The sequence below is a fragment of the Oryzias latipes genome, chromosome 7 (genome assembly GCF_002234675.1).
Source record: "Oryzias latipes chromosome 7, ASM223467v1".
Taxonomy (NCBI): domain Eukaryota; kingdom Metazoa; phylum Chordata; class Actinopteri; order Beloniformes; family Adrianichthyidae; genus Oryzias; species Oryzias latipes.
This window is the reverse complement of record NC_019865.2, coordinates 29,838,531-29,861,928: the sequence shown is the minus strand read 5'-3', so window position 1 is coordinate 29,861,928 and position 23,398 is coordinate 29,838,531. Positions and strand designations below refer to the sequence as shown.

Sequence of the window (23,398 nt, the reverse complement as noted above, 5' to 3'; positions counted from 1 at the left end):
GGTGGTCGTGCAGTGTAAGGAAAATGAAGATAGGAAAATAAAAAAGCATAGTCTCGTGGGGTCATTTGCACTCCCTAAAACAGCGGAGTGAACGCTTTTGTTTTTGGAGAAAAAAAACAATATAGTATTGTCTCTTGGGGTGATTTGCACTCCGTAAAACAGCGGAATGAACGCTTTTTTTTTTTAATAATACGGGGTCGAATGCACGCCAAAGCACAGCGCGAGAGGTATGAAAATAAATAAATAGATTGATGCCCCCCCTCATCCCCTCCACCCCCTGGTGGTCGTGGGGTGTAAGGACAATGAAGAAAACAAATACGGGGTCAAATGCACCCAAAAGACAGCGCGAGAGGTATGAAAATAAATAAATAAATTGATGCCCCCCTTCTCCCCCCCCCCTCCACCCCCTGGTGGTCGTGGGGTGTAAGGACAATGAAGAAAACAAATACGGGGTCAAATGCACCCAAAAGACAGCGCGAGAGGTATGAAAATAAATAAATAGATTGATGCCCCCCCTCATCCCCTCCACCCCCTGGTGGTCGTGGGGTGTAAGGACAATGAAGAGAGGATGGGGTCTTTTACGTTCCGTAAAACAGCGGAGTGAATGTTTTTTTTTTTTTAAAAAATATGGGGTCAAATGCAACCAAAAGACAGCGCGAGGGGTATAAAAATAAATAAATAGATTGATGCCCCCCCCTCATCCCCTCCTCTCCCTCCACCCCCTGGTGGTCGTGGGGTGTAAGGACAATGAAGAGATGAAAAAAATATGGGGTCAAATGCACGCCAAAGCACAGCGCGAGAGGTATGAAAATAAATAAATAAATTGATGCCCCCCTTCTCCCCCCCTCCACCCCCTGGTGGTCGTGGGGTGTAAGGACAATGAAGAGAGGATGATAAAAAAAAAAGTATTGTCTCGTGGGGTCGTTTACGATCCGTAAAACAGCGGAGTGAACGCTTTTTTTTTGGAGAAAAAAAAATAAAGTATTGTCTATTGGGGTCATTTGAGCTCCGTAAAACAGCGGAGTGAACGCTTTTTTTTTAATAATACGGGGTCGAATGCACGCCAAAGCACAGCGCGAGGGGTATAAAAATAAATTTTAAAAAAAATGATACCCTCCTCCCTCCCTCTCCACCCCCTGGTCTTGGGGTGTAAAGAAAATGAAGAGAGGATGGAGAGAGAAAAAAAATAAAGTATTGTCTCGTGGGGTCACTTATGCCCTGTAGAACAGCGGAGGGAATGGGTTTCGTGCTGGCCACCGAGAAATGCATCGTGGGGTCACTTATGCCCTGTAACACAGCGGAGAGGATGGAAAGAGAAAAAAAAAAATAAAGTATTGTCTCGTGGGGTCACTTATGCCCTGTAGAACAGCGGAGGGAATGGGTTTCGTGCTGGCCACCGAGAAATGCATCGTGGGGTCACTTATGCCCTGTAACACAGCGGAGAGGATGGAAAGAGAAAAAAAAATAAAGTATTGTCTCGTGGGGTCACTTATGCCCGTTAAAACAGCGGAGGGAATGGGTTTCGTGCTGGCCACCGAGAAATGCATCGTGGGGTCACTTATGCCCTGTAACACAGCGGAGGGAGTTATATTTTTTTGGAGTGGGGTCATGCAGACCCCAAAGCACATGCCAACCTAAGGGAGCGGAAGGGTTAACTAAACAGACTAAACTAAACAGACCAAACTAAACTTGACATTCCTGCTCTTAGACCCTCCGTCGCTGTGAGGAAAAACTTCTAAAAAAAAAAAAAAACAGATTCCAGAAAAGAAGAAGAAACCTTAGGGGTGTCCACATGAAGGAGGGATCCTCCCCCAGGACGGACAGGCGAGTACCAGAACTGAGAAGAATTCACTTATCAAACTCTACAACTACATGTTGTAGAGTTGTAGAGCAGATGGTGTAGGAGCAGTAGTAGAGACTAGCCAGAGACGAAGTACACGGTCAGGTACAGGAGCATGGATGAGCCAGACAATACATGAATCGCAAAGCACCCAACAGAAGCATGGAGAACTAAATGATAAATAAATTATCAAGAATAGAGGAGAGGAGAAGAGGAGAAACAGAGGAGAGGAGAGGACAGAACCCCAGTGCACCAGTACTCCAGCTTCAAACTTCTAGCAGCCTACTAACAATTAATTGTTATTGCTAAGTTTAATTCGAACATGTTAACAGTAATTTAAATATATTCTAACTACTAGCTAGTCTGGCAATAGGCTTGTCAAAGGAGGAATGTTTAAGCCTAACTTTGAACGTAGAAACTGTGTTTAATATAGGACAGGGCCATATCATGTAAGACCCCATAGGTTAGCCGGAGGGTTTTGAAGTTAATTCTAGAATCAACTGGGAGCCAGTGAAGTGAAACTAACACTCATGGATGAGTTTTTCAGCATCACTCTTAGAAACTATATTTCTGATATTAGCAATATTACGCAGGAGAAGAATATTCTGTTTTATAGGCCTGTCACATGTGAGCCTTAGATGATAAATCCTGGTCAAATAAAACCCCAAAGTTTCTAACTGTGGAATTGGAGGCTATACTTATGCCATCCAGGGAGACTATCTGAGCAGACAGAGCATCTCTGAGGTTTTTAGGACCAAGTATAATGACCTCCTCCTCCTTCTTTTCACGTTCCACCATCCATTTTAAAAGGACATAAACACTCACTTAAGCACAGGTGTTAGCTCACCTTCGCACTAATAGTTTGCATGATTGAATGAATGAAAGATTTCACACTAGTTGGTTTAAAGGCATAGGTATGCGTGTGTGAACACTATCTGTTTTGTGTGCATGTTGACATGTGGACATTTTTTTCAGCCAGCAGGTGTGTTGATAACATTTGAGTGTGTGTGTGGACAGGCCCCGCCCTTTTTGTACTACATTTGAACCTTACTGTAATGATAAACAACCAGTAAACCTGTCTGCTCTATGCTGCTTCATGGTCCCCCCCCCCTGCCACTATCACCCCCCCCCCCCCCCTCTCTAACATCCCTCTCTCTTCTTCCCTTCTTTCCTTTTCCGTCCGGTCCAACACCAAAGATTTTCAAACATGATTGAAATTAATAAAGTTTGGCCTCAATTACAAAACGGGTTTATTCAGACATACCTTTGGTTTGTCTGTAGATTAATAACCCCTCTTGTTAAAGTAAAATATGTCCAACACAAGAGGCCCTCAGCTCTCATCTGTTTGTCCAGCTGTTGGACAGGTCAAGTTAAAAAGGAGAAAAAAATGAAAAATAAAAAAAAATAAAAGGGAGGTTTGATATCGATCTATAGTTGGCCATGTTGCTAGGATCCAATCTGGGCTTTTTCAGAAGAGGTTTAACAACTGCATATTTAAAAGACTGTGGCACGTAACCTGTTTCTAGAGAGGTATTTATCATTGTTAATATTTTGATTTTTTTTTTTATTTGAAATGGTTTATTTCAAGCAATTAAGTACAAATAATACACAACAGCAATATAATCATCAGTTATACATTGCTTGAAAGGGAGTGGAAGGAAGCGAACTTACATAATCCCACCCCGTTATACTATAACCATTTTATTACATGATTTATCAATATCCGGTTCCCAGTTTTTATCAGACAGAATTAAAAATCATAAGATATCGATAAAGCACATGACAAAGATGAATTACTTAAGTATTACGTCAAAAATAACTATTTTAGAAATCAACATGGCAAATGCAGATTAGTCATCTGAAATATATGCAGATTATGTTACTTATAAAAGCCATTCATATGAATAAAACATAATACTATATCAGTAAAGTAGACACAACACTGTTTCAGGAATTTTCATAGCAAAATTTCATCAAGTATCAAAAGTTAAAAACATGTGCAAAATTATGCTACATTAGGAAAGATTTTCGAATCAATTTATCAATTTTTGGAGAAAGTGAAGTAATATCATTAAAAGTCAATCAAATTAACAATTTTCAATAAGTGATTAATCATTTGTTTTACTTTTTTTTTATTTTTTATTTTTTCATAATAAAGTAATGCTGTAGGGGAAAAGTAAAAAGGGTCCATAACTGTCGATTGTCCAAGGTTGGCATTTCTTCTTTTACTGATAACAGCCGTACTTCTGGGTTTAAACAGAGTTTATAGTTCTCTTCGATGTTATGTCTGCAGACATTAGATTCAGGTCCATATCCTTCTTCAGCTGATATCAGCGACGGTGAAAGTTGAGGTCAAGTTGTCTGCAGGTCAGAACTCTGCTGTTATTCAGGTTACGTCAGACATACAGAGAAAGTGAGGAATCCAGGCGTCATATTTCTTGAAATTATTTGGCTCTTTGGTTTATTACTCCATGTTGTTTCAGACGACCGTGATTAAACACTTCTCAAGGTCCTTCATGGTGCTCACAACCAGAACCTTGGACCGGTCCTCTGGACCGAGCGGTTTGACGTAAATCCTGCAGCCTTTAACCCAAGTGTTCTCAATCTGCTTACGCTTCCTGAGAAGCCTGGCATTGTTTGGGGATTTCAGCATTCCTTCTGGTCAGATGGTCGTTCAGATGAGCAGCAGATCCCATCAGATTCTTCCTTTGATTCATCAAAGCTAGCTTGTGTTTGTGATTCACAAACCTGATGAGGATCGCTGGTTTATCCGTCTCCTTTCTCCTGGGGAGCAGATGGCAGGTCTCGATGGTATTGAGATCCAGGGAAATCCCTTTAGATGTGAGAAATGAATGTATTTGCTGCTCCAAAGACTCTGCCCCGATCACCGTATTAGCACTGCTAACTATGCTAGCGCTAGCATTAGCAGTGCTTGCTCCTGCTGTCAGTTTCGCTCGAGGCTTGATTGGTACTCCAGTGAGAATGACATTATTCATCCTTACTTGCTGTTCCACATCGTCCAGTCTTTTCTCCAGAATCTCAACCCGGTTTTCTCGCTGCTCGTTTTGAGCCCGAAATCTTTGGAACTCTTCCATCATCTCCCAAAGTGGCGTTAGCTTAGCCGACACTTGTTCCATAAAACTTTTCAGCGTTTCTTGAATAATGTCAAGAGTCTTTTTGAGGTCTTCGTATTCCTGGGGTTTCTTCGGGGGCATGGTCAGCTCTCTTTTTTTGGGGAAAATCAACCTTTAAAGTAATTTGAAGATAGTTGTATTCGCAGAGAGGCACGCCACGCGCCCTGCCCGTAACCCGGAACCGGAAGCTCATATATGGGATCATTAATTAGGGGAAAGGTTTCTTTAAAAGGTCTAGTTGGAATTGGGTCTAACAGACAGGTTGAGGATTTGGAGGACATAATAACTGATGTTATTTCCGCTTGATCCACAGCAGTGAAGCAGTCTGATATTACAGAGGTTTCTATGGATGCCTTCACTTCTACCGCTTCAGCCTGCTCTGGGCTGATAGTAGGAACAACTTGATTCAACTTCTGTCTAATATTTGAGATTTTATTATCGAAAAATGTAAGAAAATCATCAGAGCTGAGAGAAACAGGAACATGTGGTTCTACTGAGCTCTGACTGCGAGTTAATCTAGCAATAGTACTAAAAAGAAATCTTGGATTATTTGATTATTTCCATTTTCCAATATTAAGGTTGAATAGTACTGGCTTCTAGCTCTATGCAGAGCTTTTTTATAATTTAATAGGCTATGTTTCCAGGTATTCAGAGACGGCTCTCAACCGGAGCGGCGCCATTTTCTTTCCAATTTACGGATTACTTGTTTAAGAAAACGTGTTTCAGCATAAAATCACGGTGCTACTCGGTTTTGTCTAACAAATTTAGTTTTCAGGGGCGCAACAACATCGAGTGTATTCTCAAGGGCTTGTAAGGCATCATTAACAAATTGGTCATTTATCCCTTGTGCTATCTTAGATGACCCCACCCTTACATTGACGTGTTCTCCCTACCATGACAAAGGTGGAAAGATTTCATGTAATCCATAGACACCAGTGAGGTTCACAAATTATTGAAGAAAAAAGGTTCAGCGCACTGTCTAGTGGGTCTAGATGACCCAACTCCCAACGTTAAAGTGCCTAGGATTATTCACTGGGGCAGTAGCATGTTTCAATCTAAACTGGAAGGTAATCAGAAATGATGGGGTTAAGAGGAAGGACACTCAGCTGGCTGATCTCTATACCATGGGTTAAAACAAGGTCCAGGGTGTGCTTGTGACAGTGAGTGGGTTCATTTACATTTTGGGTAAAACCGACATCATCTAATAAAGCTGCAAAAGCATTTCCTAGACAGTCACTGGGGTCATCAACATGAATATTAAAATCCCCTAATATTATAATTTGATTAGAATCTAAAATAGTAGTTGATAGGAAGTCGGAGAACTCAGTTAAAAATTCTAAATACGGGCCTGGGGGGCAATAAATAATTACAAATAAAACAGTTTTTTTAGTCTTTCCGTTTGGGTGATTTATAGACAATATGATGCTTTCAAATGATTTATAAACATGCTTTACTTTAAGGCTGAGAAGTAATCTAGACTTTGATATTACTGCCAAACCACCTCTTTTCCCTGAAATCCTGGATTTCTGATATTTAGCATAAGTGTGTGTGTGTGTGTGTGGGGGGGGTGCTTCATTCAGTCTAACATAGTCATCCTGTTGGAGCCAAGTTTCTGTTAAGGCTAATAGACTAAGGTTGTTGTCATTGATTAACTCATTGACTAAGAGGGACTTGGAGGAAATGGATCGAATGTTTAATAAACCACATTTAACGACATCATAATTCTGCTTGTGAGTACTGCTGTCTGTCACTTTAAGGTTTCTGTGACGCACTCCTTTCACTTGTCTTTCAGCACATAAGCTAAGCTAGGAACTGCTTGACTTTCCCTGCATGGGGATTGCACCAGCACCAAGGGAGGCATAGAGGAGCGTTTTACACTGCTCGTCTCTGGGTTGTCAGGTTGTCAGATTAAGGCTAGTAGAAATGTTTTCTAAAAAGAAGAGCGGCACCTTACCGAGTAGGATGGACGCCATCTCTCCGCATGAGACCAGGCTTCCCCCAAAACGCGCTCCAATTGTCAGCAAAACCAACGCGGTTTTCTTGGCACCATCTAGAAAGCCAGCGGTTAAATGATGAAAAGCGGCTGTACATTTCATCACTGACTAGTATGACACATATGGACTGGATGAGCGAACTCCCACAAACCCTCCGGCACCCTAAAGATGGTGTAGAGCTGGTCCACTGTTCCATGACCAGGACGGGAACCGCACTGTTGTTCCTGAATCTAACGTTCGACTATCGGACGGACTCTCCTCTCCAGTACCCTGCCATGGACTTTCCCAGGGAGGCTGAGGAGTGTGATTCCCCGCTAGCTGGAACACACCCTCCGTTCCCTTCTAAAAGAAGGGAACCACCACCCCTGTCTGCCAGTCCAGTGGTACAGTTCCTGACTGCCACGCAATGTTGCAAAGACGTGCCAGCCAAGACACTCCCACAGCATCCAGAGACTTGAGGTACTCTGGTCGGACTTCATCCACTCCCTGAGGCTTGCCACTGAAGAGCTCATTGACTACCTCAGTGACTTCAGCCCGGGTGATGTACAGCCTCACCCCAAAGTCCTCATTCTCTACTCCCTCAAAAGACGGTATGTCAGTGGGATTGAGGAGATCCTTGAACTATTCCTTCCACCGTCAGAAAGCCAGAAGACAGCACTTTCAAAACATTCGTGTTCTTCGTGTGGCCTTTACCCAGACACCAAAGAACACAGTCAATGTCCAGCAAATAAACACACAGATGGCAGCTGAGTGCCTCTTGTGATGGACAGGTTTTGCTTTTACAACCGGGGTTGCTTAAGCATCCTTGGATTGTGTTCATGTAAACCCTGTTTTGTAATTAAAGCTGAACTTTATTTAAAGAGTTTTAGTCGCTCAGACAGGACGAGAGGTGGTGGTGGGGTGTGTGTAATGAAACAAAATCATGGGATTAGATAGGTGCCATTAGGAAATGACATGCGTTGGTGTTCATATACACGCTTAGACACCCACAGTATCAACACAACTACTTGCAAGTATCAAGTATGTCGATACAAATTGACAGCATTTATAAAGGACTTATATCACGAATCACTTTGACTGGTATTTTCTTGTGCACAAAGACAGACATCCATAGGATTTGCATTAGCAAAGAAAAAAAACAGGTTAGTTAGATGACTGTGTGTTTCCTAGTGTAGCAGGATGATGCTGCACAGATGCAAGCAATGCCCTGACTACCGGTACCAGGGAGCAGTATAGAAATGGTTTGGCCCAACACTTAGGCACTTGGTGTATGGTGCCAACAAATGAATATCTTTATACTTTAATTTATTGCAGAATCCAAGAAAAAAAATGCTGCTGTACTTTTAACAATGGGATGTACAATACCATAACTCTTGTCTTTTAGATTCTGGAGCCATCAGTGAAGATGCTGATGGACAAAACTGAAACGCATCCAAAGGACAGAAGAGGTGGTGATTTATAAGAGATGTTTTGGAATGTGGAGACACAATTTAAAGGAAGTGGATGTTCATTGGCTGGAACACACCAACTGATGTGCTCCTGGACCAAAGCAGTGAGGAAAATGATAAATGAATGGGAGGGAAAATGGAAGTGAAAGCTCCACAAACGACATGGTGTCACCCATAGGACTGTGAAACAGCTTAAGGTGCTGATGACAAACGAAAAACTGAGCCTTCATGCTGACCTCTGAAGCTGGATCTGACTGAAAATCAGATCGTGGTCTAAAACTGAAACTATCCTGCGTTCAGTTGTTACCTTCAGGTTGGGAGGGGCTGATGAGCGTGAAGGACCCAAAATGCATAGACGGGAGGCACACGGTTCCAGGGCAAGGGGTTTATTTGTAAAAAAAAGGCACTGCAGAGTAGGGTAAGAAAACCAAAACTTACTGTGGGCATAGCATAAACACATGGCAGAAGGGAGTTAGGGAAGAGACATTAATGGACCAGACCAAAAGGAAGGCAGAGACAAGACTTATATACAGACTGACAAGACACAGGTGAACATGATCAGAGGAGATTGGGACCAGGGAAGTAAAACTCAAAAGCATGACAAAACAGGAAACCTTTCAAAATAAAACAGGAAACAGAACTCAAACATGACAGAAACAAGATGGAAAGCAAAAACCAATAGAAAGAAACCCGAACCATGACAGTTACAGACAAACCATGAAAAAAGAAAGAACTTTCACGATCCTTGTGATGGCAGCATGCACATCCAGTTTAGAAAATGATGCACATTTTCTTCCGCTGTTTTCAGATTTGTTTACTTTACTTTTTCAGACTTTTTGTGTGAAAATCTAAAGTTTTGTCACATTTTCAAAGTATGTGTGTGTTCATTTGCAGCGGAAACTTAAGACATTTTGGTACATTTATTCAAAGTATTGAAGTTTATTATCAGTTGAATTAATGCCATAGGCTTTGAGGTTACCAGTTGTCATGGTGTCCCACATTTTTATTCCTGTTCGGGGTCATGGGGATGCTGAGGCCAACGGCTGCTGTGAGGGGAAGCTGCTGGACCATTCTTAAGGCCATCAGAGGGAAGATCTCTGCAGCATCAGCATCAACTCCATCACTGAACGCACAGAAACAATATGATCATGGACCTTTCCATAACTAGCATTTGGGATCTAAATTTTACTAGATAGGAGGGTTCATCTGCTGGCCTGGTTGAAATATATGAGAATGTGAGCAAACTGGAATAGTCCAGTCAACACTTCAGACAAATTCGAGCTTTTTGTTGATTTTGGCTTAAAGAATGCCCTGCAGCAAACTGGCGACCTGTTCAGGATGTTACCCGCCTTCACCCAATAATAGCCAGGATAGGCTCCAGCAACCCCATGACCCAAAAGGGACTCGGCTGGTTCTGAAGATGGATGGATGGCTTACAGAATTAGAAAGGAAAGTCTTGGGATGACATGATCTTTGTTTCTAACTTTTTGCTTAAATGACAGGACTAAGACTGCAGTTTGTCTTCGTAAATATCTCCATACAGAACTCAGTAGAAGGTGACACAGCCTGACAGTCTGACAGTGACTGGAACAAGTTAGAATCCCTGATTTCATGGCTGCAGAAGAAGACTGGAGTCCTCCACATTAAGTTCACCACAACAATTTCTCATTAAATCTTCAAATCCCTTTATAATTTTCTTATATCCTGCAGAGTTCAGAATGACTTCACAAAACCTCAAACTTCAGAGCCATGAAAAATGCTGCTAAAAGTAAACGGAGAACTTCTCCAACTTTCTGTTTTGTTTGTCACACAGCAGATGGATGGTCTGAAACACAAAAATGCTGATCAGGTTGTGTTTGTTGAGGAAATGTACACACCAGATCCTATCAAACCCCTGTTTTCAGAAGGAATCTCCAAACACATTAAAAATACAGAGTTCCAGACCGTTAAAGATAAATGGATGGACACAAATAATTAGGGGGGTAACGATTCATTTTAACAATGATTCCATTCGGTTCAGTTTTTGTGGTTGCAGATTCGATTCACTTTTGATTTTGCTTCATTTTAAACAACCCGATTTGATCCGATTTACTGACCTATGATTGGTTCTGGAACGAGTCCCAGTTTCCTATGTCTCAGAGTCCTGTGCGCATCTGTTTTTGTTTTCTGGTGGCAATTTGGGGAAACCATAATGCCACACTACCATGTCTCAATCCAGATGCTATTTTCCAATATCGATTCAATGATTGATTTCTCATTTTGAAATAATTTTTTAAATCGCATAGTTCGATTCAGTTTTGCCTCAGACAGACTGATCTGGTTCGATCCAAGGAATAGAAATGGTTTAATTGTTACACCCCTACAAGTAATCCAATTTTCATATTTTAAAAGTCAGTCAGAGACATTTTGGCTGTTTTGGTGAAACCCTTTGGTGTTACGTAGAGTTTTCCGTCTTTGCATCTGCTAGAATTCAGCAGTTAGCGTCACTCTGTTCTGTTATGTATGGGTCTATAATCCATTCAGTAGGGCGGTTGCCCGGGGCGCTGGCTCAGTGCTTGGAGAAAAAAATCTGTGATTTAAAAAAAGTTTAAAAAAAGCTGAGAAGGCACCGGAAAGGTGTGTAAAGAAAAAGGCTACTACTTGCTGCTACTACTACTGCTGCTACTGAAGCTACTACTACTACTGCTGCTGCTACTGAAGCTACTACTACTACTGCTGCTGCTACTACTACTACTACTGCTACTGCAGCTACTACTACTACTGCTGTTGCTGCTACTACTACTACTATTGAAGCTAATCCTACTACTACTGCTACTGCAGCTACTACTACTACTGCTGTTGCTGCTACTACTACTACTATTGAAGCTAATCCTACTACTACTGCTACTGAAGCTACTACTACTACTGCTGCTGCTACTACTACTACTATTGAAGCTAATCCTACTACTACTGCTACTGCAGCTACTACTACTACTGCTGTTGCTGCTACTACTACTACTATTGAAGCTAATCCTACTACTACTGCTACTGAAGCTACTACTACTACTGCTGCTGCTGCTACTACTACTACTACTGAAGCTACTACTACTACTACTGCTACTGAAGCTACTACTACTACTACTGCTACTGAAGCTACTACGACTACTGCTACTGAAGCTACTACTACTACTGCTGTTGCTGCTACTACTACTGCTGCTACTGCTGCTACTACTCCTTCTGTTGCTGCTACTACTACTGCTGCTGCTACTACTACTGTTGCTGCTACTACTACTGCTGCTGCTGCTACTACTACTACTGCTGTTGCTGCTACTACTACTACTGAAGCTACTACTACTACTGCTGTTGCTGCTACTACTACTACTGAAGCTACTACTACTACTGCTGTTGCTGCTACTACTACTGCTGCTACTACTACTTCTGTTGCTGCTACTACTACTGCTGCTGCTACTACTACTGTTGCTGCTACTACTACTGCTGCTGCTGCTACTACTACTACTGCTGTTGCTGCTACTACTACTACTGAAGCTACTACTACTACTACTGCTGTTGCTGCTACTACTACTGCTGCTACTGAAGCTACTACTACTACTGCTGTTGCTGCTACTACTACTACTACTGCTGTTGCTGCTACTACTACTACTACTACTACTGCTGTTGCTGCTACTACTACTACATAAGCTACTACTACTACTACTGAAGCTACTACTACTACTACAGCTACTACTACTACTACTACTGCTGTTGCTGCTACTACTACTGCTGCTACTGAAGCTACTACTACTACTGCTGTTGCTGCTACTACTACTACTACTGAAGCTACTACTACTACTACTGCAGCTACTACTACTATTGCTGTTGCTGCTACTACTAATGCTGCTACTGAAGCTACTACTACTACTGCTGCTGCTACTACTGAAGCTACTACTACTACTGCTACTGAAGCTACTACTACTACTGCTGCTGCTACTACTACTACTACTGAAGCTACTACTACTACTACTGCTACTGAAGCTACTACGACTACTGCTACTGAAGCTACTACTACTACTGCTGTTGCTGCTACTACTACTGCTACTACTGCTGCTACTACTACTATTACTACTACTGCTACTAATACTGCTGCTGCTACTACTACTGCTGCTGCTACTACTACTACTGCTACTACTACTACTACTACTGCTACTATTATTACTACTGCTACAAACATGTTCACATTGAACTGGATTAACACCTGCCCTTCTTCCTCCCCTCTATCACCTTTGTGTCTTTTATACTAGTTTTTTATGTTTTCACTATGTGGATGTTTTTTTAGTATATGTATTTTAGATGATAATTTAATTGTAAATGTATATTTTAATTAATGTACTTAATAAATGTTTTTAGGTTAATATCTGTCCGGGGACTACGAATGAAAAATAGCCTTTGGGCTAATTCTGGCGCATTGCAGTGATGCTTTTATGTGCACTGTCCCTGTTAAATAAACAAATAAATAAATAAATACTGAAGCTACTACTACTACTGCTACCACTACTACTGCTACTATTACTGCTGCTACTACTACTAGTGCTACTGAAGCTACTACTTCTACTGCTACCACTACTACTGCTACTATTACTACTATTACTGCTACTTCAACTACTACTGCTGCTACTACTACTACTGCTACTTCAACTACTACTGCTGCTACTACTACTACTGCTACTTCAACTACTACTGCTGCTACTACTACTACTGCTACTTCAACTACTACTGCTGCTACTACTACTACTGCTACTTCAACTACTACTGCTGCTACTGCAGGTTCTGCTGCTGCTAAAAAAAAGATTAAAATCACGAGATTTAAAATCGTAAATTTACTAGATTAAAGTGGAGGTGAGCATTCAGAGCAGCAGCAAGTGAACACCACGCAGCAGCAGAGCAGACCCACTAAACTTAGTTAAACAGGTGAACTGAATGTTTATTGATAACATTCCAAATGTTTGGAAGCTCACTTGTTTGATTTAGATTTATGTGTTTTATTGGATCTCTGCAGCCGTTGATGAAGACATCAGTGCCCCTGTCCACTGCAATCCTTTCTTCTTCTATGAAAGACAAGATCTCTAAGTCTGTGTGAGGCTTCTGTCCAAGGTGGAGCACATTTTGGCATTTTCATAAAACTTCTGCTAGTGTAACAGACTATTTTCATTCATCTTTGTTGTTTTATGTTGAAACGGGACGTTTCATCTGGAGGAGAGGGCTAACTGTTTACACATGGGTGTTCTGCTCATGACAGCTTCATGACGTAATGAGAAAAATGGGCTTCTGGGTATTTGAATGAAAAGGACAATAAAGTATTGGTCGTCCACACCTAATCATGTCTCTGAGCTACTTACTTTAATGATGAAGCTCTGCTTCACCGACACAGAACCAAAAGGTTCAGGACTTCTTTGTTTCTGAAACCTATCTGGAAATAAAGCTTCACAAAATGCTCCACATCTTTCATCTTCAAGCTAGGCTCCGATAAACGGACAACGTTGTTTTTTTTCCCTTGTTAATCCACGCCTTTCTACCTGGTAAATTTGCGGGATATTAAGTCGTCAATTTGCGACTTAATATCTCGTAATTTAACAGTTATGACTTTTTTTTCGTAAATTTACGACTTAAAAGTCATAATAAAAAAAGTCTGTAAACTGGCCCTAAAACTCCATCGTAGGATTGAAACCAACAACCATGAGCTGATTTTTCTTTTCTGAGGTACAGATCAATATATTTATATATTATACAGTGTTAGACGTCTTTTGTATACAGCTGACATGAGCGAACAAAATTCAGTTGTGACTCTAATGGGGTTGGGGGGCAGGGGGCCCCGGGAGGAATTCAGTGTAGAACCGCCACTGTTGTTTGCATTAAACAGACCGTCTCTTCGACCCACAGACTGTGTTTCCCAAACAACAAGCACACGTTCCGCTGTTGGGTGGGTGGGTCGTTTGGGCTGCATTCTCAGCCGAACCGAACCGAACCGGGCTGCAGCGCTACATGTTGCGCAGCGGCAGGAGAACCTGTTGCGCGTTCCCCTCATGCTCTCGCGCGCCGCCCTGCTGCGCGCTGGGGGGGCTCGGAGGGTCTGAGCTTTTTTCCCCAACACCTGCTTCGAGCTGAACCCGCAGCGGACACGTCCCGGCTCGGTTCGGCCCGGCTCCAGGCGCGGTGCGTGTGGAGGCAGGCGCAGCATCTCCCGGAATCACACAGGTGTGTCCCATCAGGAGTCGGCTCTGAGGATCTCCTCTGTATGAACCCTGGAGGGGGGGAGGGGGCAGACGTCCTGACAGCGGGATCCGGCCCCGCAGAGCAGAATCTCTCCCGCATGAAGCCGAAGAACTGCGGGTCCTCCACAGGGGGAGCATGAACGGTTTGGACGGTTTCCTTCAGTTCCCCCCCCGCAGAACCGGAGCGGGTGACAGGAGGAGGGGGGAGAGCGACTTCCCCCGCGGGACAGGTGTGTCTGAGCACGCGGGACGGCCCTTCCCTCCCCATCCACAGCTGTGGGGGGAACCGTTTTTTGGCCGTTTTCCTTTTCCTCTTTTTGCAGGTTTCTGTTCCACCACAGACGGAGAATCCCGGCACGTGCGTGGACGCCGCGTGACTGACTGCACAGCCCCGCACACTCATGCGGATGTGAAGACACCCGCCGGTCCGAACCTTTAGCAGACGTTTGTGCCGCTCGCGGTGTCATGCCATCGAACACAGCCGCCGGGGGGGCGGACGCCATTTCCCCCGGGACCTGCCGCCGCGGCGCGGGGGCTCCGGTGGGGGCTCCGGCGGGGTCGGTCGCCGACTTCCAGGACTGGTGTTTGCGGACTTACGGGGATTCGGGGAAGACCAAGACCGTGACCCGGCGGAAGTACAACCGGATCCTGCAGACCCTGCTCCATGGCACCGACAGCCGCGGCGGAGCGGCCGCGCAGGACAAGGATGGAGGAAACGGCAACGCCAAGTTCAAGTTCTGGGTCAAATCCAAAGGCTTCCAGGTGGGCGCGCAGGACTGGATCGGGACCGGGACCGGGACCGGGGACAGAGCCGTGCTGTTCGTCCCCATCAAAGCGGCGGTTAGTGCGCTCTTCTTGTTGTGTGTGTTTTTCTGTATGTGTGTGTGTGTGTGTGTGTGTGTTGCATCGTGACGGACTCGAACCCGCTTCCGGTCCGCAACTGTAATTGACAGGGCTAAAATTTACCCAGCATTCAGTGCGATGACGAAGTTATTTTGGGTTCAGTCTAACCCACCGACGTGACGCTCGAAACAGGAAGCAGCAAGAGGCGCGTGCTGCTTCCACGCATCTGAGCATGAGGCGTGGGAGGCCACACCTGAGTGAGCGTGGGCCTCACAGGTGAACATAACTGTTTGCTTTGCCTCCTTAGTTTAGAAAATCTTTGATTCCTTTTTCAGCTAATAATGACCAATGAAATCGTCATAGTTACAAAGAAAGTGGAGATCCAAGTCTGAGGTAAATAAATAAAAAAAAAAGACTAACTTTTTCTGGGTTATTTTAACTCAGGAAAAAAAAACGTAACTTGGGTTAAACTGAAACCACTATAAATGCAAAAAATTGTATTGTTCCAAAAAGCACCCCAAAAAGATGTCCCAACACGAAAAACCACACTAAGGATGGGGTTGAAGAAGTAACCCAGGTGTTTTTAGGATGTGGAAAGGCTTCTGTTTGGAAGGAAGTGGTGCACCAGCCAACCATCTGGACCTTCAACAGAAACCTGATAGTAAAAGCTGAGGACCCTGAGCTCCTCATTCCTCCTCAGCTTCACTTCTGCATCTGGAATCAAGGTTACAGCAACACCATCATACACGTTCAAACTAACACGTCTGCAGGGATGCCTTTAAAAGTCCGTTTCAAACCCTCCAACCATGCAAAAACGTTGATTTATAGACCCTTTAATGTTGGACATGAGTCCACAAACCTTTGAGGCATCTGATTGGTCATAAAACATATCAGGAGGAAAGTGACGATTGTCAATAACATGTTACAAAAAGGAATCAGATCCAGAGTGTTCATTCTGACCAGTAGAATGACTGAGTAACAGCTGTTTGTTTCTCTATAGAAGTCTATGAGATTTAGGCTTTTTGGAGCCAGAGGATACTTCCTGTTTTGAACGCCAGGGGGGAGGAGTCACTCAGTCCAGGTCTCTTATACAGTCAATGGGGTACATTCTGGACAGTCTACCAGACAATTGCAGTGCCAATTTAAAAAAAAAGTCAAGATTGGTCATGACCATTGCTGTGACACTGGAAAGCTTTGTGTTGAGATTGTCGTGCGTTTCCAGTGATCATTGGTTCACTTTAGTTTCAGATGTTCATCAGGTGTCTGGTCATAAAAGCCTGCAATTCTTTCTAAAAATGCCTCCTTTAGAAATATTAAGCAAGTACAACCTCTGCACCTTGCTAAATATTTCTAAATGAGACATTGCTCTTGCCTCACAGCAAGAAGGCCCCCAGTTCAAGTCCCGGCTGGGACCTGAACCAGATCACCAATAGGGGGCCTTTCTGTGTGGAGTTTGTATGTTCTCCTGTGCATGTGTGGGTTTTCTCCAGCTTCCTCCCACTGTCCCAAAACATGCTTCATAGGTTAATTGGTTACTCTAAATTGTCCTTAGGTGTGAATGTGAGTGTGCACGTGTGTGATATGTGTGACCCTGCGACGGATTGGCGACCTGTCCAGGGTGTCCCTGCCTTTGCCCATAAGTGGCCGGGATAGGCTCCAGCAACCCGTGACCCCGAAAGGGGAAAAAAAACAAAAAACAGAAGAAGATGAACCTCACATTATATGAATCAGTCTGTTCTTTTATAACCATGAGTTAAAAATTGTGATTTCTAAAATAAAAATGCAAGCATCAAAAAAATCCAGTGTTAAAGTCCCACATCAATCATCTCTTGATCTGTTTTCAAAGCGCTCTCCGTGGCTTTTATTACGATGATGCTGTTTTCAGCCAAAATCAAAAACCTGTGTCGTTTTCGAGGACATAGTTTCTGCAGAGCGGCAGGAGTTCATCAGAAAGGCCAGCGTTAATTGTTGCGGCTCAACAGCGTCTGACAGAGATACCGGAGCAGATGCCGGAGCTGTCAGACGCTCGTCCAATAAAACTCAGAGCTGCTGCCAGCTGTGAAGTATTTCTTTCTTTCATCTGCAGGTTTCCAAACCAAGGATACATTTAGTACTCTAGTGACAAACTTCCAATTCCACACATATAACACGGTCAACAAATTAAATGACCACCGCAGCTCATCCCACCTCCTCATCCGTTCATTTTACGTCACCAGTGAGTCAGTGAGCATCTTTAAAACTTAGTGCCACACGCGCCCACAGTGCCTTCAGATGAGGGGCAGAGGGGCAGTAAGGACAGATTGTTAGCTGGGTTTCGGCAGACCTGTGATGTCTGTCAGATGGAAACAGTTCAAATATCTGGTGAGCAGAGTGAGAATCTTCCTCAGGTAATCATTTAGCAAACGATTTAATCCAAAAAGACGGAAAAATAAGCAAAATTTAAGTATAACATTTTCCAAGTTCAGTGCTGAAACACAAACATATTCATGCCAGCGGGGATAACATGTCATGGGAAGCTGCAGAAGAGTGTTGTTAGCATTTGTGTGGATACTGGGTGTGAGACCTCTGCATGCATTGTTGTGGATCTCAGTCCACTTTGTCTGCATGTGTGGTTTGCATCTGCTGTCTGAGGGTTTATCAGGCATCAGTGATCTCCGCTCATTCAAAGAGCCCCTTATTCTGCCAGTGTGCAGACCCTACATTAACAGAAATGAAAGCCCTGCCCTGCCTGTGGACATGCACTACCCTCAATGTGACCCGAAGCCCATGTCTCCAGGCAACTGATCATTTCACACAGAGGTCAGGGGATAAGTTAGCTTTTAGCCTGGTAATGTCTTTAGAGATTTGAATTATTGCATGAATTCGAAATTTTGGGCCTGCTGCTAAAGCAGAAATGTCTACAATGGGGATGTCAGGGAGAAACTCTGCAATTGATCCTTTTCAGGTCTGGCAAAAACCTGTGACCTTAAAGAAACACCCACTGGCTAATGGACAGAAGGCTTTCCTCTGACCTTCAGCTGGGATGGGTTCATAGCTGAAACTTCTGTTTTAAAAGCTCATATCTTACTTGGCTGTTGTGGATAAAACCATTGAAAATAACCTGAACCTCAAAACATTGGTGAAACCAAAACCACCACAACAGCATTGAATGATGTACATTATGGGCCTCAAACTCAAAATAACAAATCTTCAAAACTTAGTGTAACCTCGTTTTGAACCATGGCTACATACCTCCACTTTGTACACTGATGTCCATCTAAAATATGGTTCGTATTCCCTGCAGTGCTGGGAATTGTGCAGGATTGGGCTGTTAGGTTCATTTTACTACTAGTTCTGACATCAGTTTTCCCTTTTGTTCCAATAACTGTCAGATCCCTCCCCCCCAGGTTGTGGAAAGTTCTGCTTCCCAGAACCCTTAACCATCATGTGTCTTCTAAGCAGCTCTATCATCTTGTAGATCATCTTTGTGAACCTGACAGATTTTACTCACTTTAGTTATTCTCGGTAACCCAATCGGTGGCCTGAAATGCATAAATCCTGCATTACTTTCTCTCATCGCCAACATCGCCACAGTTAAAGTCCCAGTCCAATCTTTTGATAAATTGTAGAAGTGTTCTAAGTTGTCTTTTAATTATGATTATGCCATTTTTAGCCAAAATAAATAAAAAAACAGCCACTTTTTAGGACATAGTTTCTGCAAAAACAGCAGGAGTTCACTAGAAATTCACCTTTGAGTGGTGGGAGGGACTGTTGGCCCAAAGCATCCCAAACTGAGAGCGGTTTACATGCTGTGCCCCTAGCTTACTGCCCTTCAGATCCCCAAGCTAACATTACTGATGCAAAAGAAATCAAAAACAAAAGGGAGTAATATTAGAACTTCAGTGGGGCAAAAAGATCCAGTTAGCCACCAGTTGCCCAAATTCTCACATTAAAAAGATGAGAGAGGCTTGTAATTTTCATCATAGGTAAACCTCAACTATGAGAGACTAAATGAAAATATAATCACATTGTCTGATTTTAAAGAATTTATTTGTAAATTATGGTTGTAAATAAGTATTTGGTCAATAACAAAAGTTCAACTCAATACTTTGTTATATTCTCTTTGTTGGAAATGACAGCAGTCAAATGTTTTCTGTAAGTCTTCACTTTCTGTTGTTGGTATTTTGGCCCATTCCTCCATGCAGATCTCCTCTAGAGCAGTGATGTTTTGGAGCTCTTGCTGGACAAACCACAGACTTTTAACTCCCTCCAAAGGTTTTCTATGGGGTTGAGATCTAGAGACTGGTTAGGCCACTCCAGGACCTTGAAATGCTTCTTACGAAGCCACTCCTTCTGTACCCAGGCAGTGTGTTTGGGATCGTTGTCTTGGTGAAAGACCCAGCTACGTTTAATCTTCAATGCCCTTGTTGATGGAAGAAGGTTTTCACTCAAAATCTGACCATTCACGGCCCCATTCATTCTCTCCTTTACACGGATCAGTCTTCCTGGTCCCTTTGCTGAAAAACAGCCCCATGATTTTCCCACCCCCATGTTTTACTGTAGGTATGGTGTTCTTTGCAAAAACTCAGCATTTTTTCTCCTCCAAAAATGATGAGTAGAGTTCTTACTAAAAGTTCTATTTTGGTTTCATCTGACCATAGGACATTCTCCCAATCCTCTTCTGGATCCTCCAAATGCTCTCTAGCAGACTTTAGACGGGCCTGCACATGTACTGGCTTTGGCAGGGGGACACGTCTGGTCCTGCAGGGTTTGAGTCCCTGGCAGCGCCGTGTGTTACTGATGGTAGCCTTTGTTACTTTGGTCCCATCTCTCTGCAGGTCATTTACTAGGTCCCCCGTGTGGTTCTGGGATTTTTTCTCACCATTCTTGTGATCATGCGCGTGTGATACGAATTGTACATGTGTATAGTGACAATAAAGGCATTCTATGCTATTCTATTCTATCATTATGACCCCACGGGGTGAGGTCTTGCAGGGAGCCCCAGATGGAGGGAGTTATCAGTGGTCATGTTTGTCTTCCATTTCCTAATAATTGCTCCCACAGTTGATTTCTTCACACCAAGCTGCTTACCTGTTGCAGATTCAGTCTTCCCAGCCTGGTGCAGGTCAACAATATTGATTCTGGTGTCCTTAGACAGCTCTTTGGTCTTGGCCATAGTGGAGTTTGGAGTGTGACTGTTTGAGGTTGTTGACAGGTGTCTTTATATAGATAACCAGTTCAAACAGGTGTCATTAATACAGGTAACCAGTGGAGGACAGAGGATCCTCTTAAAGAAGAAGTTACAGGTCTTTGAAAGCCAGAAATCTTGCATGTTTGTAGGTTAGGGTAATAGTTTATTTCCACCATGATTCACAAATACGTTTTTTAAATATCAGACAATGTGATTTTCTGGAATTTATTTTTCTCATTTTGTCTCACGTACTTGAGGTTTACCTATGATGAAAATTACAGGCCTCTCAAATTTTAAGTGTAGAACTTGCATAATTGGTGGCTGAACAAATACTTTTTTACCCCACTGTATCCAGACGTGCAGTTTAGATACAGATTCCAGCTCAGAAGAGGGAAAAAAGACATTCATGGATCTATTTGTCTGCAGGTGGATGCATCAGAATAGAGCAGAGCAGGGAGTTTGTGGCCTGCCAGTTGTAATTTTTACGTCACTGCTACAAGTTTTTCCAACAGTATTTTTTCCGTCTGTGCTCCTGATTGACGACTTGAAAAAAGAGATACTCTGATATGAAGTTTTAAGCTAAGTTTTCTTTATACACGTCCTCCGACATCAGAATTTTCATCTAAGTGGGTCTTTATGTAATTTGAATTCAGTCATTTTTAGCATTTCCTGATAGGTTTGGGTCCTTTACTGCCCTTCGAGCCATTCAAACAACAGATAATGCAGTGAAAACACAAATTTCTGTTTTCCTCAACAATGAAGAGCTTCCCCCGACTGAATTTCGGCACATAAAATAAAATATTGTGGCCTAAATGCTATGCTGTATAGTTGTGTACAGTTGTCATTACAATGAAAATCTCAACGATGTCTGACATAACGAAAGCCCCAAAGCTTGGAGCCATTCTTTTCTCTATTTCAACGTTTTGATTTTATTACAGACTCTGCTGGTAATGGGAAAAGAGAATCCTCGTCCTCGTCCTCGTGCTACTGCAGCCGCTATCAGCTAAATGAACTATTAACGTGTCTGTGTGAACTGAGTTCATAAAGTGGTGGAGGCCCCGTTTACTGGGGAGGAAGCTGCTGAAACAGAAGAAGAAGAAAACATTTGCACGTGCACAGATCTGTACGGTCCAATTTAGAACATCCGCAATTAAGATCGTGCAGTCCTAAAGCACAACTTTTTTCTTTTATCAGCATTAAAATCAACTTTCCAGTATTTAAACATTTTAAGCAGTAATTGTTATTGTTAACATGTCAAGAGATACTCTAACCCAGGGGTCTTCAACGAAAACTTAAAGAGGTCCGGTTAGAAAACATTTCTTGAAGTTTTGGTCTAGGGAAAAAAAAGTCTATGTATTCGTTTTAATATAATTTTAAGTAGCCGAGGATCGGTGGCACATCTGCAGGTAATTAAGATCTCTCACTTCAAATGAATTCAGTACAATTCAAAACTTTTTGACAGTATTTAATGTCAAATAACATAAAACACACAGAACTGTGCGCCAGTGATTCTGTGAAAAAGTTGATCTTTTTTGTTCGTGTCACAGAAGCAGTTGCCCTTGGAGTCAACTTTCTATTTTGATACACACTCATGTGTTTCTGATTCATTGGTTTCTGAGATTGGATGGAAAAGGTCAAATGACCTGGGTAGAAATGCAAAGCTGCTGAAATATTTAACACGTTTGTGCCGTGAACTAATCGTCTTCTGAAAGCATTGGAGTAGGATTAATGGAGTAATTTGCATTTGTTATCCATTGGAGGGGCTTTGTAACATGTTAAGAATAAAATGCAGACTTTATTTAAGCAACTTGTATGTTTTCTGTGCCTGGATTACCATGGAAACTCTGAATTGGTGCCAGTGGATGGAAAAACATCTAAAGGATGCATAAAGTAAAAGTTGTAAGGAACCACTCACATAGCCTTCTAACATCTAATGTAGTATAAACCAAATCCCAAGCCAGTCTACTTGTGACATGAACAGATAAGCCGCTCACATTTGCAGCTGTGCTGCCATTATGCCAGACCTACTGGGCTGTCCTTACGTAGAAAAGTTGTTCACAAACGTTACATGTTGTTGCTCAGTAAGTCCTCTGTTTCTATATGTTGACTGTTACTTTCTTTTTCACAAATGAGGGAGAACTAAGTGAAATCCCAGTTGAAGACACTCCAAGAATTTAATAAAGACAGAAAAATCTGAGATGAAATTAGTTTTTATTATTTTGCTCTGAGTTGGGGGAAATTTGACGTATGGTTGTTAGATCCTTTCCCATCAGTGTTCTTTGTTGCCATGGTGATCAGACCCTTATACGATACAGATTTGGAAAATAAATTAACACCTATCCTAATTAGGCTGCAGGGTTTCAGTTACCTTCTCCCTCTTGACCTTCTCATCCCCCTCATCACTCTCTCCTCAGAGCTGTAATTCAGACTGACATGTTAGCTCCAACCAGAAAGCACAATGAATGAGAGCAGGCATCCCCCATCAACCATTTAGGGGTCAGAAGTGTTTCCTTCCTCCACATATTCTACAGCACTCTTATGTATCAGACTGGAGTTCTTTACAGCTCTGGTTTATTTCTTTTGCCCAAAAGAAGCTGGTGGTAATTTACTTAGTTCACCACTATAGTGAAGCGACTCATCAGGAAGAACGAAGAAGCTGACTGCTTTCAGTTAATTCTTTTTTAAGATATTCTGTTTACACAAGAACATGAGAACTGCTTCTTC

The 23,398-nt window shown here is 42.7% G+C and overlaps 1 protein-coding gene across 1 annotated transcript in view; it reads left to right on the top strand.

Annotated features, from left to right (window-relative positions):
- The first annotated feature begins 14,168 nt into the window (after positions 1 to 14,168).
- Positions 14,169 to 23,398, top strand: part of LOC101169180 (nucleolar protein 4-like) — a 121,727-nt gene continuing 112,497 nt past the window's right edge. Inside the window, exon 1 of the mRNA XM_023957018.1 lies at positions 14,169 to 15,501. Within this exon, the coding sequence (XP_023812786.1) occupies positions 15,127 to 15,501 (375 nt within the window). The 5' untranslated portion in view covers positions 14,169 to 15,126. The remainder of the gene's footprint in view (positions 15,502 to 23,398) is intronic.